At 45.3% G+C, this 19,598-nt stretch overlaps 1 protein-coding gene across 2 annotated transcripts in view; it reads left to right on the top strand.

The window, feature by feature from the left end:
* Window positions 1–19,598, top strand: part of LOC134353396 (transmembrane protein 164) — a 153,505-nt gene that overhangs the window by 75,576 nt on the left and 58,331 nt on the right. For both annotated transcript variants that reach the window (XM_063061421.1, XM_063061422.1), the window contains one exon: window positions 10,632–10,710. In XM_063061421.1, coding sequence (XP_062917491.1) covers window positions 10,632–10,710 — 79 coding nt within the window. The remainder of the gene's footprint in view (window positions 1–10,631; window positions 10,711–19,598) is intronic.

The following is a 19,598-nucleotide window of genomic DNA, read 5'->3' as shown; positions in this document are numbered from 1 at the left end:
AGAGATGAAGGGCAATTTCTATAGTCAGAGGATAGTGAATCTGTTGAACTCATTACCACACATAGTGTGGAGGCCTCTTCATTGGGTATATTGAAATTGGAGGTTGATAATGATTAGTAAGGGTGTCAGAGGTTATGGGGAGAAGGCAGGAAAATGGGGTTGAGAGGGATAGTAAATCAGCCATGATGGAATGGCGGAGTGGATTCAATGGGCTGAATGACCTAATTCTGCTCCTAAGTTTTATGGTCTTGTGTGCTTATCTCAGAGTTTCTTAAATGCCCATAATGTATCTGCCTTTACCATCAACCCGGTACCCTGTTTGTAAAACAAAAAACTTGCCTCTGACCTCTTTACTTCCCTCCAATCACCTTAAAATTATGCCCCCACATATTAGCCACTTTTGCACTGGTAAAATGTCTCCAGCTATCCACTCGATCTATGCCTCTTATTATCTTGTACACCTCAATCAAGTCACCTCTCATCTTCCTTTACTCCAGAGAGAAAAGCCCCACCTCTTCCTAAGACACGCTCTCTAGTTCAGGCAGCATCCTGGTAAATCTCCTCCGAACCCTGGCCAGAGTTTCCACTTGTATTAAAGGTGTTACATTAACACAGATGCCTTGCAGCTGTTCAAGAGGCTGGCATGCCTCCACATTCCTAGGGGAAGGAACGCTGGCTTTGCCAGCAAACTCAACTCCTGACAGTGAGTGAAAACAAGCTGTGCCATTTTCACTGCCTGTGTCTCTTCGTTGCAGTAACTTGTGGTTTTGGTTTTTTGTAGCTGCATTCATTGCTGGGCTTCTCCTTCACTCAGTGTCCACTTTCCATGTGGGTAGGATTGTGCTGGAAGCATTGGCATTGCCAGAATCTCTAGCTGGGCTAAATTAGAATGCAAGCCGTCCCCTATAAGTCATCCTGGGACACAGGAGACTGCAGGTGCCAGAGTCGGTCCAGAAGAAGAATCTGTGCCTGAAACATCAGCTCTCTGACCTACGGATTTCCTGCAGCACCTTGCTTGTTGCCCCACCAAGGCAACTACTAAATTGCTCTGGAATTAAAATGTTCAGAGCTGTTTTAGCTGCTACATTTCACAATGTGCTGCTTTAAACTGGCTTCTCACAGGTTGTGCTCAAATACCCATATGGCTATTTTAGACTAAGTGATTTAGTACTAAATGATTGGGTTTTTCAACACATTCTGCTTGAAGTTCCAATGTGGATGCCACTTAGTGGCACTTTATTGGGTACATCTTTTTGTTAATGGAGATATCTAATCAGCCAATCATGTGACAGCAATTCTATGCATAAAAGCATGCAGCTACGGTGACGAGGTTCAGTTGTTGTTCAGACCAAACAACAGAATGGGGAAGTAACTTTGACTGTGGAATGGTTGTTGGTGCCAGATAGGGTGGTTTGAGTATCTTAGAAATTGCTGATCTCTTTAGGATTTTCACACACAACGGTCTCTAGCGTTTACAGAGAACAGCATGGGGAAAAAGAAACATCAGTTAAGGGTCAGTTCAATGGGCGAAAAAGCCTTGTTGAGGTGAGAAGAGAATGGCCAGGCTGGTTCAAGCTAACCAGAAGATGACAGTAAGTCAAATAACTACCTGTTACAACAGTGGTATGCAGAAGAGCATCTCTGAGTGCATAACATGTTGAATGTTGAAGTGGATGGACTAAAGCAGCAGAAGTCTATGAACATACACTCAGGGCCACTTTATTAGGCACAGGAGGTATTGTACTAGTGTATTTTGTGTCCATATCCCTGAAACTGAGGGTTGCTCTCTGCAGAATTCAAGCCATTCGTAGACAACTTCGTCAAAATTTCAGAGATTTGACATTTTCAAATGCAGTCCAGTTTTTCAAACAGTCTCATTCTGCATAATTCTGGTTGGAAAATCTGGGTTTAAATTTTCATTTAATGTGTATATCTATCTTGTTCTGCATTTCTCTTTCAGTTCAACGGCAATTGTGCAATTGATTTAGTAAAAAATGAAAACCAAAATAGCTGGTCCATTCATTGGTGCTGTTCAGGTGACTCCCATGAAATCTGTGCATGGGAGTGGAAGAAATAAATCACAATGTGTTTTTTCCAACTTGTGTTTCTTGATGCACGCTCAGAAGCCATGACATGGAATAAAATTTGCTGTCACAAAAATAGTGTGGGGGTAGAAAAGTAAACACAACATCAGAAAAGTTATCTTGCTTTCTTGATGGAAATCACGATACAGTCTGGTTTCTAGGAGCGCAGCCCCTCCCGTAACGGGGGCACTGGGTCAGCTGTGTGCAACGTTACTGTTGGTTGTTTTCATATTATAAAAACATTGTGCGTGATAAAGAAGGATAAAGTCTTTTATTACATTGGAAAGGAGGAAACTCCTATTTCCTGTTCAAGAAAGTTTCAGCAAGCCTCATTTACTTTTGTATAGACATTGCGTATATGGTTTTTATTGCGCCTGCCCCTCTTGCACCATATACTTTGTGCAGCACAGAAGAAAGCCACTCAGTTCAAGTTTAATTGTCATTTAACCATATACATGAACACAGCCAAATGAAACAGCGTTCCCCGGGACCATGGTTCAAAACACAGTACACAGCACATATGGAACTTACAGTTTTTGTTTATTTATTTATTGTGATACAGTAGAGTAGAGCTACTAGGACTTGATGTTTCAATCCCTATGGGAAGTCGGCACTCTTGATGTTGGCAGTGGGCTTGGAGTGGTGACAAGGAGGGAGGGTAGGTACGTCATCGGGGTCATCAGGTGGGCACCCTCCTTCTTTGACGTTTCGTTGATAAGCCCACGACGTCTCCAGAGGGCTCAACAGTGCTACCTGGCGTCCCAGATACACCCCCATCAGTTCCATACCCTCCTGTCTTCATCTTGCAGCCCAGTTGTTGTCTTTCCTTTTAATCCAAATCCTATTGCTGCTTTCTTCTGCTGAGTTTGACAAGGACTTGATTGCTTGTTGGAGGGAGTGACCCCTCACCCCCATCATCTTCAATAGACTGGTCGTAGATGTAGCAATGAATCCCCTGCATCCCACTTCTACAGGGAAAATCTTGGTCTTCCAGCCATTCTGGGCAGCTTCAGTTGCCAGTTCAGAGTACTTGTTCTTTTTCCTCTCATGAGCTTCTTCAACACCATCTTCCCATGGTACTGTCAATTCCACAACATATGCCAGCTTGGCTGTTGTGGACCACAGGACCACGTCTGGCTGGAGTGTTGTAGCCGCAATGTCTGGGGGGAACACAAGCTTTCTATCCAGGTCCACGTCCATTTTCCAATCCCGAGCAGCCTGCAGAATGCTTGCCTCATTTGATGTTATATGGTGCTCTTGAGGCTGGCCTGCTGGTACAAATCTTGTGATGTGAACATTTCCTGCCGATGTTTGTGGGAGAGCATTTGTGGTGATTCGCACAGAGTAGACCCTTTGAGCCACCCCATCCAGAAACCCCTGATTTAATCCTAGCCTAATTATGGGAGAATTTACCATGACCGATTAACCTACCAACTGCTAAGTGTTTGGACTGTGGGCTGAAACAGGAGCACCTGGAGGAAACCCACACGGTCACAGGCAGAACACACACACTCCTTACAGACAGCAGTGGGAATTGAACCTGGGTTGCTGGTACTGTGAAGTGTTGTGCTAACCACTATGCTACTGTTTTCACCCCCCCCCCTTCTATTCTACTTCATTATTAAAATTATTCTAGCAGAAAATCATTAGAGTTTCAAAGAAAAATTATATAGCTTTAGTCCCTGAGTGCCATGGCCTCTAGATTGCTGGTTCAAAGTACGTTTATTATCAAAGTATGTGTACTATATGCAACCTTGAGATTTGTCTCCTTACAGCAGCCACAACATACGGAGACCCAATAGAACCCATTGAAAAAGACTGTCAAACCCCCGACGTGCAAAATAAAGAACAAATCATGCAAACAATAAAAACTAAGCTAATAGCATTCAGGACTGAAGTTTACAAGCGTGAATTTACAGCCACGACGCCAGTTGCAGCCAATCCAGGAGCCCACTAGTTGCAGACCACAGCCTCAGTTCAGCACAGAGAGGAGTGTACCTCGCTGAACAGTGAGCTGAGCCCCAGCCCGCCCCTTGCTGCCAGCCCGACACTCTGACCTTCTCGATCCGGCCTGGCATTAAATTGGCCAAATCGCGGCTCATTTCCTTGTTCTCAGACCTGAGCCCTGATGCTTTTGATATGCTCTCAGGCCTGGGATGTTGGGCAATCCCATCAGTTTTTCCACAAAGCCTGGCTAATTTCATTACAGCCCTGCAACTCAATTCACTCATATGTCCATCAACTACCCCTTTTATTTCCACTATCTGCCCCTAGGTGGTTGTTTGTAGCAGGTAATTAACCAAGCCAGCACATCTTAGGGATATGAGAGGAAAGGCCAAGTCACCCAGGGGAAAAGCCCCTGATGTGTGGTCGCAAGGGGATTGCAGAATTTCCACACAGACAGTACCTAAGATCAGGTTGGGGCTCGCAGTTCTGAGGCAGCAGGCTAGCTCCCACGCCGCTGTGCTGTAGTGTCTGTTTACAGATGATTTGAAATGTCACCGTGCCCTCTGCTGCATTGTGGTCGGAGCCAGAGTTTGAGGCCCCTTTAGGGTGAAAGCACCAGTAGATGTCTGCTCGTCTGTTCTCCCTCCCTTTGTCAGTTCCTTTCCTCCGAGTGAAATTAACTCCTCCAAGGTGTTGGTGCCCATCGGTTCCCAAGTTTGAAAAGCCGACCCCTGTGTTTAGATTCAGTCCTGCCATAGAAACCTGACCCGACTGCTGCCCGATGGCCACTTGGCATTTGATTCACCGTGAGAAGGATCGGGGCCAGAACAGCAGAGGCCAGCCCCTCCACGTGGCCTTGCTGAGAGCAGCTCAGTCTGAGCAAGGGACTGCTGAACAGGGAGCGGTCTTTCTCTTAAGTTTAAATACTTGAATGAGCCCTAATTTTCCCAGGGCTTTACCCACCCCTGCTTCATTGAAACTGATAGCTGAAGGGGACAGCGCAGTAGCGTAGCAGTCAGTGTAACACTTTACAGTGCCGGCGATCAGGGTTCAATTCCCACCGCTGTCTGTAAGGAGTTGGTACGTTCTCCCCGTTTCCTCTGACTGTTCTGGTCTCCCCCCACATTCCAAAGACCTGTGGGTTAGGAAGTTGGCGCAGGAAGCAAGGCAGCACTTTCAAGCTGCCCACCGAGCATTCTTGGACTATGTCGGTCATTGAAGCAGATGACGCATTTCACTGTATGTTTCAATGTACGTGTGACATATAAAGCTTATCTTTCAATCTTCAGCTAATGCTGCAGCACAAGTTCCATTTGCATGAAAAAAAAACTTCCTTTAACTTGAGCACTGACTGATGGAGGAGTTTTCAAACTGCTCATTGAGGCTGATTAAAGATGAGTTTTTTTTTGCCACATGCACATTGAAACATGGAAACATAAATGAAATGTGTCGTTTCATGCCTTGGACCCTTTCCAATTCACTTATCACTCAAATCGATCCACTGATGATGCCTCCACTCTGTCCTGTCCCACCTGGAAAATGGGGTCTCATATGCCAGGCTGCTGTTCATAGACTTCACTTCGGCCTTTTAAGGCATCCGTTAGTCTTGCGAGACCATGGATTTGCACCTGGAAAGTCTTCTCTCTCCAGGGTACAGGCCTGGGCAAGGTTGTATGAAAGACCAGCAGTTGCCCATGCTGCAAGTCTCCCCTCTCCACGAGACCAATGTTGTCCAAGGGAAGGGCATTAGGACCCATACAGCTTGGCACCAGTGTCGTCGCAGAGCAATGTGTGATTAAGTGCCTTGCTCAAGGACACAACACGTTGCCTCGGCTGGGGCTCGAACTCACGACCTTCAGGTCGCTAGTCCAATGTCTTAACCACTTGGCCACGTGCACACCATCATAATGCAGGAGCTGGTGGGGAAACTGTTCTCGTTGGGTCTCAACACCTCCCTCCGCCGCTGGATCCTGGACTTGGTAACAGAAAGGCCACAGTCAGTGGGCATGGGCAGCAAAACCGCGGGGAGCACAGGCGCTCTCAGGGCTTTGCGCTCAGCCTGCTGCTATCCACACTGCTGACACATAGCTCTGTTGCAATATTCAGCTCAAACCGTGCCATCAAGTTTGCGGATGGCACAGCAGTGGTTGGCCTCATCAATGACGATGATGAGGCGGAGTACAGAGAGGAAGTGGAGCAGCAGGTGGACTGGTGTGAGAAAAACCACCTGAGTTTGAACATGGAGAAGACCAAGGAAATGATTGTGGACTTTAGGAAGGTGCAGATGAACCATCCCCCTCTGTGCATACGTGTCTCCTCCAGAGAGAGAGTTAAGTGCTCCTGGGGGCTCACATCACAGACGACCTCACCTGGTCCCTCAATATCACCTCCCTGAATAAGAAGGCACAGACAGCAGTGCCTCCACTTCCTGAGAAGATTGAGCCGTGAGGTCCTCCCTCGGCCCGTCCCCCTATCTAACTGAATTTTACAGGAGCACCATTGAGAGTGGCCTGACAAGTTGCATCTCCATCTGGTAAGGGAGAAGTCGAGCATTGGACCAGAAGTCCCTACAAAGGACTGCGAGATTGATGGAGAAGTTCATAGGGATCTCCCTACCATCCATCAGGGATATTTGCTGCGTACATAGGGCCCTTAGTATTATCCAGGATCCCACCCATCCATCCAGCATCCTCTTTGACATTTTACCATCAGGCAGGAGACTCCGATGCATAAAAACAAGAACGGTCAGGATGGGAAACAACTCAGGCCATTAAGCTTCTGAGCTCCCTGCCACATCACAGTTGAAGTGTCACCAAATTATTTGTACTATAGCCTATAATATTTAATTTATGCAAATTATGTACTTTGTTTATCCATGTGTAATTCATTTGTAGATTTAATATTTAATAGTTATTGTGTTATATGTGTGTTATGTCTACTGCTCTGCTCTACACCCTGGTCTGGAGAAACATTGTCTTGTTTGACAATATATGTAATATAGTGAAATGATAATAAACTTGATGATATGTGCTGGGGACAGCACATAAATATTGCCATGCTTCTGGTGCCAACATAACATACCTACGACTTTCTCACCTTAACCCACGTGTCTTTGAAATGTGAGAGGAAATAAGTTATAGTTGGGGACCTCAGTTATAGGGAAAGGTTCAATCGATTAGGACTTTATTCCCTGGAGCATAAGAGAATGAGAGGAGATTTGATTGAGGTATACAAAATTATGAGGGGTATAGATGGGGTAAATGCAAGCAAGCTTTTTCCACTGAGGTTGGATGAGACTACAACTAGAGTTCATGGAGTAGGAGTGAAAGGTGAAATGTTTAAGGGGAACATGATGGGGAACTTCTTCACTCAGAGGGTGGTGAGAGTATGGAATAAGCTGCCAGTGCAAGTGGGGGATTTGGGTTTGATTTCAATATTTAAGAGAAATTTGGATTGGTAAATGGATGTGAGGGAATGAAGGGCTATGGTCTGGGTGCAGGTCGATGGGACCAGGCATGTTAATAGTTCAGCATGGACTAGAAAAGGCTGAAGGGCCTGCGTCTGTGCTGTACTGTTCTATTACTCTATGACCCACAGAGGAAAACCACATGGTCACGGGGAGAATGTACAAGCTCCTTACAGACAGTCATTCAAGGTTCAAAGGTCAAATTTAATGTCAGAGAAATGTATACAATATACATCCTGAAATGCTTTTTCTTCACAAACATCCACAAAAACAGAGAAGTGCCCCAAAGAATGTACGGCAGTTAAACATGAGAACCCAAAAGTCCCCCCTCCCGCACGTAAGCAGCAGCGAGCAACGATCCCTCCCTCCCCCACCAGCAAAAAAAAGCGGATCGGTACCATCACCGAGCCCAAGTGCATGCTAAGCAGTAGCAAAAACACAGACCAAAATTACCCCAAAGGCTTCGCATTTCATCTGAAATTTGACAAACCACAGGTTCTCTCTCTCCCTGGCAAAGGAGAGGGAGGTGTCCCCCATTTTCACAGCGGGCGGGAGACATAACAACAACCCACTGGTTTACGATGTTAAAAGTCCGTTTCGTCACTTTTTTTTGAGTTCTGTGTCCAAAGATCGCAAAGACCTTGGGTCTTTGGGCCTACAGCGAAAGATTTTCTAGCCTCCCCGACAACACACGAGTCTCCTGCTGTGACACCAACCCTCGATCTGCCCGTCTCCAGAGCCCTGAGATCTTAGGCTTCTGAACACGATCGAGACTCTCAGGCCAAACCCTTGGCATGTCAAATAACGGCCTGTCGTGGAACCCCAAGAACGGGTCCCATTCCCGCAAACAACGGAAACCTCCAGTTTCAAAAGAACCCTAAAATGGAACAATAGAGATATTAAAGGTGGAAATTTCCGAAGATGCAAGGAAAGGAGTCACCGTTAGGCGCCATTGTCTCCTAAGGTGGGAATTAACCCCAGTCACAGTCTGTGCACAGATTAATGGGTAACCTCAGTTGTCTCAGAAAGGAAGATTATCCAGCTCATGATGGAAACTTTTATTGGTTTCCTATGTGCAAAGCACTGTTGTTGCTATCTGTCTGTGGCATCCAGTCAGAGCTAATATTAAGGAGTCAGGTTTGGATGTATCTGAGGGAGGAGATTGCTATTTGTTGAGCTTGAGATGTTGTGAATTGGAATTGGTTCATTATTGTTACAAGTACGGAGGACAGTCGAAAGCTTGTCACGCATGCTGTTCGTACAGAATCATATCATTACACAGTGCATTGAGGCAGAACAAGGTAAAATAATAACAATGCAGAATAAAGTGTAACAGCTACAGAGCAAGTGCTGTGCAGATAAACAATAAGGTGCAAGATCATAACAAGGTAGATTGTGCAGTCTGAGTCCAATTTACCATACCAGATGCGTGTCATCAGGATTATCATTGGGTAGCTGCCTCCCCCCACCCCCCACCCCCCGGTCCATTTCAATATCCATAAATGTACTTTATACATTTTGCAAATGCACAAAACATTCTGTACAGTCTGTGGCACATTGTGGTGCCATTTATTATCAAGATTAAGTTTACATCTGCATGATTGTTCTTCCTTTTATATACATTTCCATGAAGTTAAGTGACATGCTAGGTAGGTTGTCATCTTGGACACTTTGTGGCACCTCAGTGGAAGATGAGCTGGACTCAGACAACACTCCATGCACCATCAGTCTATAGGCCACGCCACTGCGGGACTTGGGCTTTAATTTTTTTGTGTGACTGTATATCTTCTCACAGTCGTAGCTCTATGTGCTGTGTGCTGTTGGTCCTGTGTCCTTCACCTTGGTCCCAGAGGAACTCTGTTTAGTTCAGCTGTATTTGTATATGGTTGAATGATAACTAGCCCTGAAGTGTTGGTGCATACTCAAGCACGTGTCCTGGTTCTTGGGCGGGCAGGAGGTGCCTCTGGCAGGGGAGGAGTATGTCTGTCTGGAAGCGGGACGTCCAGTTAAGTGGGAGTGTGCTGTAACAACTGTTCCTTGTAAAAAGGCTTGTGCAGAAAAATGCCTTTCATTCAAATTTCAAAGTAAATTTATTATCAATGTGTGCTTGTGTCACCAGGTAATACCCCGAGATTCATTTTCTTGCAGGCATTTATGGGAAAAACAAAGAATGGAATTTTATGAAAAACTGTAATAAGCAAAGACTGACAAACACCAACGTACAAAAGAACACAGAATGTGCAACTAAAAATAACACTGAAAAGATGAGTTGTAAAGAGTCCTTGATAGTGCATTTGTCGGTCTCTGAATCAGTTCAGAGAAGTGGTGATTAAAGTTACCCACGCTGGGTCTGGGTCAGAAGCCTGATGGTTGCAGCCTGACTGTTTCTGAACCTGGTGGTGTTCAGACCTAAGGGGTGTCTGTACCTTCTGTCTAATGGCGGTAGCAAGAAGAGGGCATGGCCTGGATGATGAGGGATGCTGCCAGCGCTCTGTGTAGATGTACTCAGTGATGGGGAGGTTTTGCCTGTGATGGACTGGAGTGTATCTGCCACTTCCTGTAGATTTGGTCAGTTAGGATGGAATATCTGCAAAGCCTTTATTTACAGCTGGAATCCCAGAGACACAGGACATGGACACATGCAGCTCCTTGAGAAATATCCATTGGCCGAGAAGGTCTGGGCAGGAGTGTGGTGTCGGGGTTCACGCCAAAGCAGCTGTGTAACACATGGCTCTCTGTTCTACAGATTGTACCCAGTGCCACACACAGGAAGCACCCCACGATCGGTAAATCAGCAGCTTGGACAAACTTGCGGCCTTCTGTGTCGGGAGCTGAGCATGACAACAGGAGAAATTGTTTCTCCAAAAAAAATCTTACTCATAGTAATTACAAATATGTAACATGGTACAGAATGCAAGAGATGTGATTCCATTTGTTGAAAAGGTTGGTGTTGTATCAGTGTGACGTTAATGTTGGCCTTGCTTTACACATTGCTTTAATGAAGCAGCTTCATGAGTTGGACGCCGCCTTTAAAAGCAAGCACTGTGATAGGATCTTGCTAATCTAACGGTTGAAGTGTTAGATTAAGAAGAGCATTGTTGTTTGACAAGTCTTTTCTATTTTTTCCTGTCCAGCTTCCTTTTGAGATGGAGATCTACTATATCCAGCATGTCATACTTTATATTGTTCCAATTTATCTGCTCCAGAAAGGGGGTAAGCTAGTGCAACTTTTTATTGACCTACCATTTTGCCATTTATTTCTCCTTTATGTAATTGATATAATACACACTTTACTGTTCAATAGATCAATTTAATACCAGAGAATGTGTACAGTGTACAGCCTGAAATTCTTACTCTTCACAGACCTCCAGGAAACAGAAAAAAAAATAAAGAAAGAATGACAGAAAAGTCAGAACTCCAAAATCCCCCCTTCCCCCTCACGCACAGGCAGCAGCCAAAGCACTGATCCTTCCCCTCCCCCCACATGCTCCCCCCCCCCATACAAGCAGTAGCAAAGCCCCCAAAGAGACCATGATCCAGAGTCCATCAGAAAAACTCCCAACACTTCGGAATCTCAGACAGGCTTCTCTGAGCCGCCCCCCCCCCACCCCCCACGCCGGCTCGAGGACCGACAGGCTCTCACTCATCATCGAGAGAGAGGGGTGAGGGGATCTCTCGAGTGCAGGGGCCTTCTTGCAACAGCAGTGCACACCACCTCCCGTCTCGATGTTTCAGTCTCCTGCAAGGCTACAGTTGGCGACGTGGGTGAGGAACCGGATCATCCTCGGGGACGCTCCCCGAAGGCGCACATCTTCCAGAGGGCATCTGGAAATATCGAAACGCCAGGCCACACAGTGAGAATGAGAGCGCGCCACTGGTGGAGAACCGTAGTTTGAGCTGCAGCCGTAGATCACTGACTGCAACAGGACCCCAGCCACCTTGAAAAGGAAAGAGCGACATAAGAAAAGAAGAATAAGCTGTTTTGCAGATGAACTAGAAGAAGTCGCCTGGGTCTGCAAAAATCTCTGTCGCCATCCGACTCTGACAGTAGATTGATGAGAGTGAATGCATCGTCTGACATGGAAATACAACACCCATCCTGCGGCGATAAAAAAAACATGCCTGAACAATCTTGAGCAATCAGGTGATAAGACAAATCAAAGCAGCTTCAGTTTTTGAAAAAAAAGGTGTGGAATAAGAGCAAAATGCTAGAAGTACTCAGCAGGCCAGGCAGCATAAATGGGGATAGATAGGCTGAGTTGGTGTTATCGATCAGTGAACTTGCACCAGACTGTTCAAACAGGGAAGGCTGGTTATCTGAAATTGTTGAATTCGATACTGAGTCCCAAGGTCTGAAAGATTCCAGGCAACATGTGGGATATTGTTGCTTGAAGTTATTTTGAAGCAGGTGTGAGAGGCCACAGTAAGAGACAGACGGGATGGAAAATAATATTGACCAGTGATTAGAATTTAAGCTTGCTCTTGCACATAGGTGTTCTGCAAAGCAGTCACCTATATGGTGTTTAGTTTCTTCAACATGATGGAAACTGTGTCATGAGTACTGAAGCTCACGAGCTTGCTGCCCTGCGAGATTTACTCGTCTGTGCGCTGAACTGAGGCTGTGGCCTGCCACTAACGGACTACCTGATTGGCTGCAGTGATGACTGGCTTCGTGGCTGTGGACTCACTTCCATGAATTTCAGTCGTTTGTTTGCACAAGTTGTTTTTTCACCCCCACACATTGGGTGCTTGATGATCTTTTTTCTTAATGGGTTCTTTTGGGTTTCTTTGTTTTGTGGTTGCCTGTAAGGAGACAAATCTCAAGGTTGTATAGCGTATACATACTTAGATAATAAATGTACTTTGAATGCAGCAACAAGAGGAAGAATTGCACGTGAGTTGTTGCTTCATTTGAAAGGATTTCATGGGTTGCTGGATGGTGTGATGGGGGGGTGGGGGTGAGGTAATAGGGTATGATTGGTCTCTCCTGCTGTTGTTTGGAAAAGTGTCATGAACAGGGGAATGGTTGGAGATAGAAGAGCAAACCAGGGATTCATGAGGAGGATGGTCCATTTGTGATACAGAAAGGGAAGATGATGTGTCAGGAAGTGGAATCTTCTTGAAGGAGATAGAAAATTACAGAGTATGGAGTCTAGTAGGATGGAAAGTGATGATAATGGGAGTTCTAGAATCAGTAGGATGGTGTGGAAAATGAAATGCAGTTGAAATTCCAGTCACCTATGAAAGAAAGCCAAGGACAAGGAGAGAGGAATCTATCTCTAAGGCTCTGATGTGGGAAGTCTGATCATTGGAATAGACATGATGGGGGCAGGGAGACGAGGAGTATGGAATGGAATATTTGACACGATTCAGATACATGGCACTGCATGTGTATCATGCTTTCATGACATTAAGTGTCTGAGTTCTTAATATCATGAAAGCTCTTAAGGAAGAGCAACTGTTTAGAGCCAGGACAAAGAGACTCCAACGTTAGTTAGCAAGTAAACTTGGATATCAGAGGAGATCATTTGTGGATCATTGGTGAAGTGGTTTGGAAATGGACTTTGAATTTTGAATTGTGGGGAAATATAATCTTTCCTAGAAACTGTCAGTGATCGCTGACTGATGGTAAGCTGGAGCCATCTCCTGGTGATTTGCAGTCACTGACGTGAACATATGACTTTAATTATTTTCCAGGCTGAAGAAGCTATATTAATTTACTTATATTTATTTCAAGATACAGCTCAGTATCAGGCCCTTACGGCTCAGCGACGTCGATTACACTCATGTGACCAATTAACCTACTAGCCTTATGCCTTTGGAACGTGGGAGGAAACCAGAGCACCCGGAGGAAACCCACACAGTCACAGGGAGAACATACAAACTCCTTACAGACAGCGGTGGGAAACAAGCCCTGATAGCGGACACTGTAATAGTGTTATGCTTACTACTACACTTTATTATTGTTTAACATCGTTGCCATGAGAAGAACTGGAAGTAGACGAACAAACTTCCAAGGAAAGGTGTAATTTAACAACCATTTAAGTTTGAATCAAAGCTGCCAAAGACTGATAACAGGCAGGTTTTGTTAACAAAGTCTAAAGGGACATCCCTTTAGAACAAAAGTGAGAAGTTCCTCTAACCAGAGAGTGGTGAACCTGTTGAATTCATTGCCACAGACAGCTGTGGAGGCAAAGTCACTGGGTATATTTAAAGCAAAGATGGATAGGTTCTTGATTAGTCAGGGCATCAAAGATTACAGGGGAGAAGGCTGGAGAATGGGATTGAGAGGGATAATACATCAACTATGAAGGGATAGTAGAGCAGTGTTGATGGGCTAAAGAGCCTGATTCTGCTGCTATGTTTTATGGTCTAAAGCACTGTTACACTGGAAAACTTCTCTGATGAGGAGTTGCGTATGGCACTGCAAAGAGAGAGAGGGCAGTCACCCATCATTTAGCAGGATACGGATATAGGCCAGCTTTTATGGAAAGGATGGAGTGAGGGGAGTCCAGTGAGATTGGAAGAATGTTCCCAGCACTGATGTTCCCAAGGATGGAGTGAGGGGAGTCCAGTGAGATTGGAAGAATGTTCCCAGCACTGATGTTCCCAAGTTACACCTTGAAAATGACTACATGTTCAGGGATGGCTAGACTGACACAGCACTCTTTCCAGACATTTGCTTTGGGTCAGACACAAAAATGATTAGCTGCAAACCCAGACCAATCCCTTGTATTATAAAGAACCATGATGAGAAACTGAGACACAAGAGACCGCAGATTCTGGAGTATGAAGCAAGGAACAAACTGAAGGAACTCAGCAAGTCGGGCACATTGCATTGGGGGAAATTGACAACATACTTTCAGCACAAGACCCTTCATCTGGACATCTGTGGAGGGAAATGGGGAGTCAGTGTTTTGGGTTAGGACCCTTTAGCTAGATTTGATAAGGAGTTTTGACCTAAAATATTGACTGTCCACTCCCCTCCACAGATGCTGCCCAACCCGCTGAGTTCCTCCAGCAGTTTGTTTTTTGTACAACTTCAAGAGTAATTGGATTGACTAGAATGGTGACGTAGCGCGCCAAGGTTTAAAAAGAGAAAATTTCAACGATTCTTGTTTCAGTCGAAGCAAGCAGCTGAAGAAGAGAGTGGAAGAATTCGGGTAGAAAAAGTCATTTTTTTTTTCTTAAACACTGCTCGGGGAGGAGGGTCTGCACTGCGCAGGCGCGTGACGTAGCGCGCCAAGGTTTAAAAAGCAGACCACCATATACAGCGGCCATCGTTGTAGTGGCCATCATCGGAGTGGACTGAGTCAGAGTGGGACGGCTTTGGCTCAACAGGCTTCGGCGAGAACAGAGGCCAGGGTAGGTTCTGGTAAGTTTTTTATTCAGATTGTCTAGCGTAGAGAGAATGCCAGGCAGGATGTTGGAATGCTCCTCTTGCAGGATGTGGGAAGTCAGGGAGCCCTCCGGTGTCCCTGACAATGACACCTGCAAGAAGTGCATCCAGCTGCAGCTCCTAACAAACCGCGTTAGGGAACTGGAGCAGGAGCTGGATGACCTGTCGATCATTCGGGAGAATGAGGAGATTATAGATAGTAGCTACAGGGAGGTAGTTACACCAAAGGAGCAGAGGACGGGAAATTGGGTCACTGTCAGGCGAGGGAAGAGGAAAGGGCAGGCAGAGCAGGGTTCCCCTGTGGCCATTCCCCTCAACAACAAGTATACTGCATTGGATACTGTTGGGGGGGATAACTTACCTGGGACTAGCTGCAGTAGCCGGATCTCTGGCACTGAGTCTGGCTCTGCAGTGCAGAAGGGAGGGGGGAAAAAGAGGAGAGCAGTAGTGATAGGGGACTCGATAGTTAGGGGTGCCGATAGGAGGTTCTGTGGTCGTGACAGAGAATCCAGGATGGTTTATTGTCTCCCGGGTGCCAGGGTCAAGGATGTCTCTGATCGATTGCATGACATTCTGAAGTGGGAGGGTGATCAGCCAGATGTCGTGGTGCACATCGGTACCAATGACATAGCAAGGAAGAGTGAAGAGGTCCTGGACAGTGAGTATAGAGAGTTTGGTAGGAAGTTGAAAAGCAGGACCTCAAGGGTGGTAATCTCAGGATTGATACCTGTGCTACATGCCAGTGAGGGTAGGAATAGGATGCTCTGGAGGAGAAACAAGTGGCTGAGGAACTGGTGTAGGGAGCAGAGTTTCAGATTTCAGAATAATTGGGACCTCTTCTGGGACAGGTGGGGCCTGTACAAGAGAGACGGGATACACTTGAACTACAGGGGGACCAATATCCTTTCAGAGAGGTTTGTTAATGCTATTGGGGAGGCTTTAAACTAGATTTGCAGGGGGATGGGAACCAGAGTGCCAGAGCTGACAGTGTGGCTGGGGTGAAAATAAATGATGTTGAAAGTTCAAGCAAATCCGCTAATAGAAAGGTTGTGAGTGGTGGTAAAAATCTTCTGAGGTGTATATATTTCAATGCTAGGAGTATTGCGGGGAAGGCGGATGAGTTGAGGGCGTGGATTGACACGTGGAATTATGATGTTGTAGCAATTAGTGAAACTTGGCTACAGGAGGGGCAGGACTGGCAGCTTAATATTCCAGGGTTCCGATGTTTCAGATGTGATCGAGGCAGAGGAATGAAAGGTGGGGGAGTAGCATTGCTTGTTAGGGAAAATATTACAGCAGTGCTCAGGCCGGACAGATTAGGGAGCTTGTCTACTGAGTCCTTATGGGTGGAGCTGAGAAACAGGAAAGGTATGGCCACATTAGTGGGATTGTATTACAGACCACCCAATAGTCAACGAGACTTGGAAGAGCAAATCTGCAGAGAGATAGCAGGCAACTGCAGGAAACATAAAGTTGTGGTGGTAGGGGATTTTAATTTTCCATACATTGATTGGGACTCCCATACTGTTAGGGGTCTAGATGGTTTAGAGTTTGTAAAATGTGTTCAGGAAAGTTTTCTAAATCAATATATAGAGAGACCAACTAGAGGGGATGCAATATTGGATCTCCTGTTAGGAAACGAATTAGGACAAGTGATAGAAGTCTGTGCAGGGGAGCACTTTGGTTCCAGTGATCATAACACCATTAGATTCAATTTGATCATGGACAAGGATAGATCTGGTCCTAGGGTTGAGGTTCTGAAGTGGAAGAAGGCCAAATTTGAAGAAATGAGAAAGGATCTAAAAAGCGTGGATTGGGACAGGTTGTTCTCTGGCAAGGATGTGATCGGTAGGTTGGAAGCCTTCAAAGGAGAAATTTTGAGAGTGCAGAATTTGTATGTTCCTGTCAGGATTAAAGGCAAAGTGAATAGGAATAAGGAACCTTGGTTTTCAAGGGATATTGCAACTCTGATAAAGAAGAAGAGGGAGTAAATAAGGTGCTTGAGGATTATAAGAAGTGCAAGAAAATACTTAAGAAAGAAATCAGGAGGGCTAAAAGAAGACATGAGATTGCCTTGGCAGTCAAAGTGAAGGATAATCCAAAGAGCTTTTACAGGTATATTAAGAGCAAAAGGATTGTAAGGGATAAAATTGGTCCTCTTGAAGATCAGAGTGGTCGGCCATGTGCGGAACCAAAGGAAATGGGGGAGATCTTAAATAGGTTTTTTGCGTCTGTATTTACTAAGGAAACTGGCATGAAGTCTATGGAATTAAGGGAAACAAGTAGTGAGATCATGGAAACTGTACAGATTGAAAAGGAGGAGGCCCTTGCTGTCTTGAGGAAAATCAAAGTGGATAAATCCCCAGGACCTGACAGGGTGTTCCCTCGGACCTTGAAGGAGACTAGTGTTGAAATTGCAGGGGCCCTGCCAGAAATATTTAAAATGTCGCTGTCTACAGGTGAAGTGCCGGAGGATTGGAGAGTGGCTCATGTTGTTCCGTTGTTTAAAAAAGGATCGAAAAGTAATCCGGGAAATTATAGGCCAGTAAGTTTAACGTCGGTAGTAGTTAAGTTATTGGAGGGAGTACTAAGAGACAGAATCTATAAGCATTTGGATAGACAGGGACTTATTAGGGAGAGTCAACATGGCTTTCTGCGTGGTAGGTCATGTTTGACCAATCTATTGGGAGTTTTTCGAGGAGGTTACCAGGAAAGTGGATGAAGGGAAGGCAGTGGATATTGTCTACATGGACTTTAGTGAGGCCTTTGACAGGTCCTGCATGGGAGGTTAGTTAGGAAAATTCAGTCGCGAGGTATACATGGAGAGGTGGTAAATTGGATTAGACATTGGCTCAATGGAAGAAGCCAATGAGTGGTAGTAGAGAATTGCTTCTCCGAGTGGAGACCTGTGACTAGCGGTGTGCCACAGGGATCAGTGCTGGGTCCATTGTTATTTGTCATCTATATCAATGATCTGGATGATAATGTGGTAAATTGGATCAGCAAATTTGCTGATGATACAAAGATTGGAGGTGTAGTAGACAGTGAGGAAGGTTTTCAGAGCCTGCAGAAGGACTTGGACCAGCTGGAAAAATGTGCTGAAAAATGGCAGATGGACAAGTGTGAGGTATTGCACGTTGGAAGGACAACCCAAGGTAGAACATACAGGGTTAATGGTAAAGCACTAAGGAGTGCAGTGGAACAGAGGGATCTGGGAATACAGATACAAAATTCCCTAGAAGTGGCATCACAGGTAGATAGGGTCGTAAAGAGAGCTTTTGGTACATTGGCCTTTATTAATCAAAGTGTTGAGTATAAGAGCTGGAATGTTATGATGAGGTTGTATAAGGCATTGGTGAGGCTGAATCCGGAGTATTGTGTTCAGTTTTGGTCACCAAATTACAGGAAGGATATAAATAAGGTTGAAAGAGTGCAGAGAAGGTTTACAAGGATGTTGCCGGGACTTGAGAAACTCAGTTATAGAGAAAGGTTGAATAGGTTAGGACTTTATTCCCTGGAGCGTAGAAGAATGAGGGGAGATTTGATAGAGGTATATAAAATTATGATGGGTATAGATAGAGTGAATGTAAGCAGGCTTTTTCCACTGAGGCAAGGGGAGAAAAAAACCAGAGGACATGGGTTAAGGATGAGGGGGGAAAAGTTTAAAGGGAACATTAGGTGGGGGCTTCTTCACACAGAGAGTGGTGGGAGTATGGAATGAGCTGCCAGACCAGGTGGTAAATGTGGGTTCTTTTTTAACATTTAAGAATAAATTGGACAGATACATGGATGGGAGGTGTATGGAGGGATATGGTCCGTTTGCAGGTCAGTGGGACTAGGCAGAAAATGGTTCGGCACAGCCAAGAAGGGCCAAAAGGCCTGTTTCTGTTCTGTAGTTTCTATGGTTCTATGGTGCTGAGACCTTTCGATGAGCTTTTGGAAAAGAATGTGAAATGGATGTGGACAATGATGCAATGGAGCTTAAGTGAAAAATGCAAGAAAAGATTGGCAAAGTGGGGTCTTGTTGTTCGTTATGGAACAACACGTGAGTTGAAGCTGGTATGTGATGTGTCAAGTTATGGTGATGTTACAGTGATCAGCGTGTGAGATGGTGGATGGACTAGAGGAATGCATTGCTGTTGCTTCTGTTTTCTCAAAGAGCGACTGAGACTGTGCGAAAATTGAGAAGGAAGAGATTTAAATGGTGATTACTGCAGTCAGTTTTTATGTGATTAGGGGTGTGCCAAGTGGGGTCATTGTGGTTTAACAAACAAATAAAATAAGCACATAAAGTGGAACACACATAAAAGTTGCTGGTGAACGCAGCAGGCCAGGCAGCATCTATTGGAAGAGGTACAGTTGACGTTTCGGGCCAAGACCCTTCGTCAGGACTAACTGAAAGAAGAGCTAGTAAGAGATTTGAAAATGGGAGGGGGAGGGGGAGATCCGAGATGATAGGAGAAGACAGGAGGGGGAGGGAGGGATAAAGTGGACCTTTTTCTAATGGGATCCTGGTTGTAACACACAAGAAGAGGGGTTTGGTTGAATTTTGCCTTGAACACCGTAGTGTTAATATCAAAATGAAAGCAGTTCTCACTGAGACCAATTGAGACCTAGATAGAGTGGACTTAGAGGGGATGTTTCCTCTATTGGGGGAGTCTAGGACCAAAAGGCCACTCTCAGGATACAATAATACCCCTTT

Source organism: Mobula hypostoma, chromosome 10 (assembly GCF_963921235.1).
Source record: "Mobula hypostoma chromosome 10, sMobHyp1.1, whole genome shotgun sequence".
NCBI lineage: Eukaryota > Metazoa > Chordata > Chondrichthyes > Myliobatiformes > Myliobatidae > Mobula > Mobula hypostoma.
This window is presented reverse-complemented; position numbering and strand designations above follow the sequence as displayed.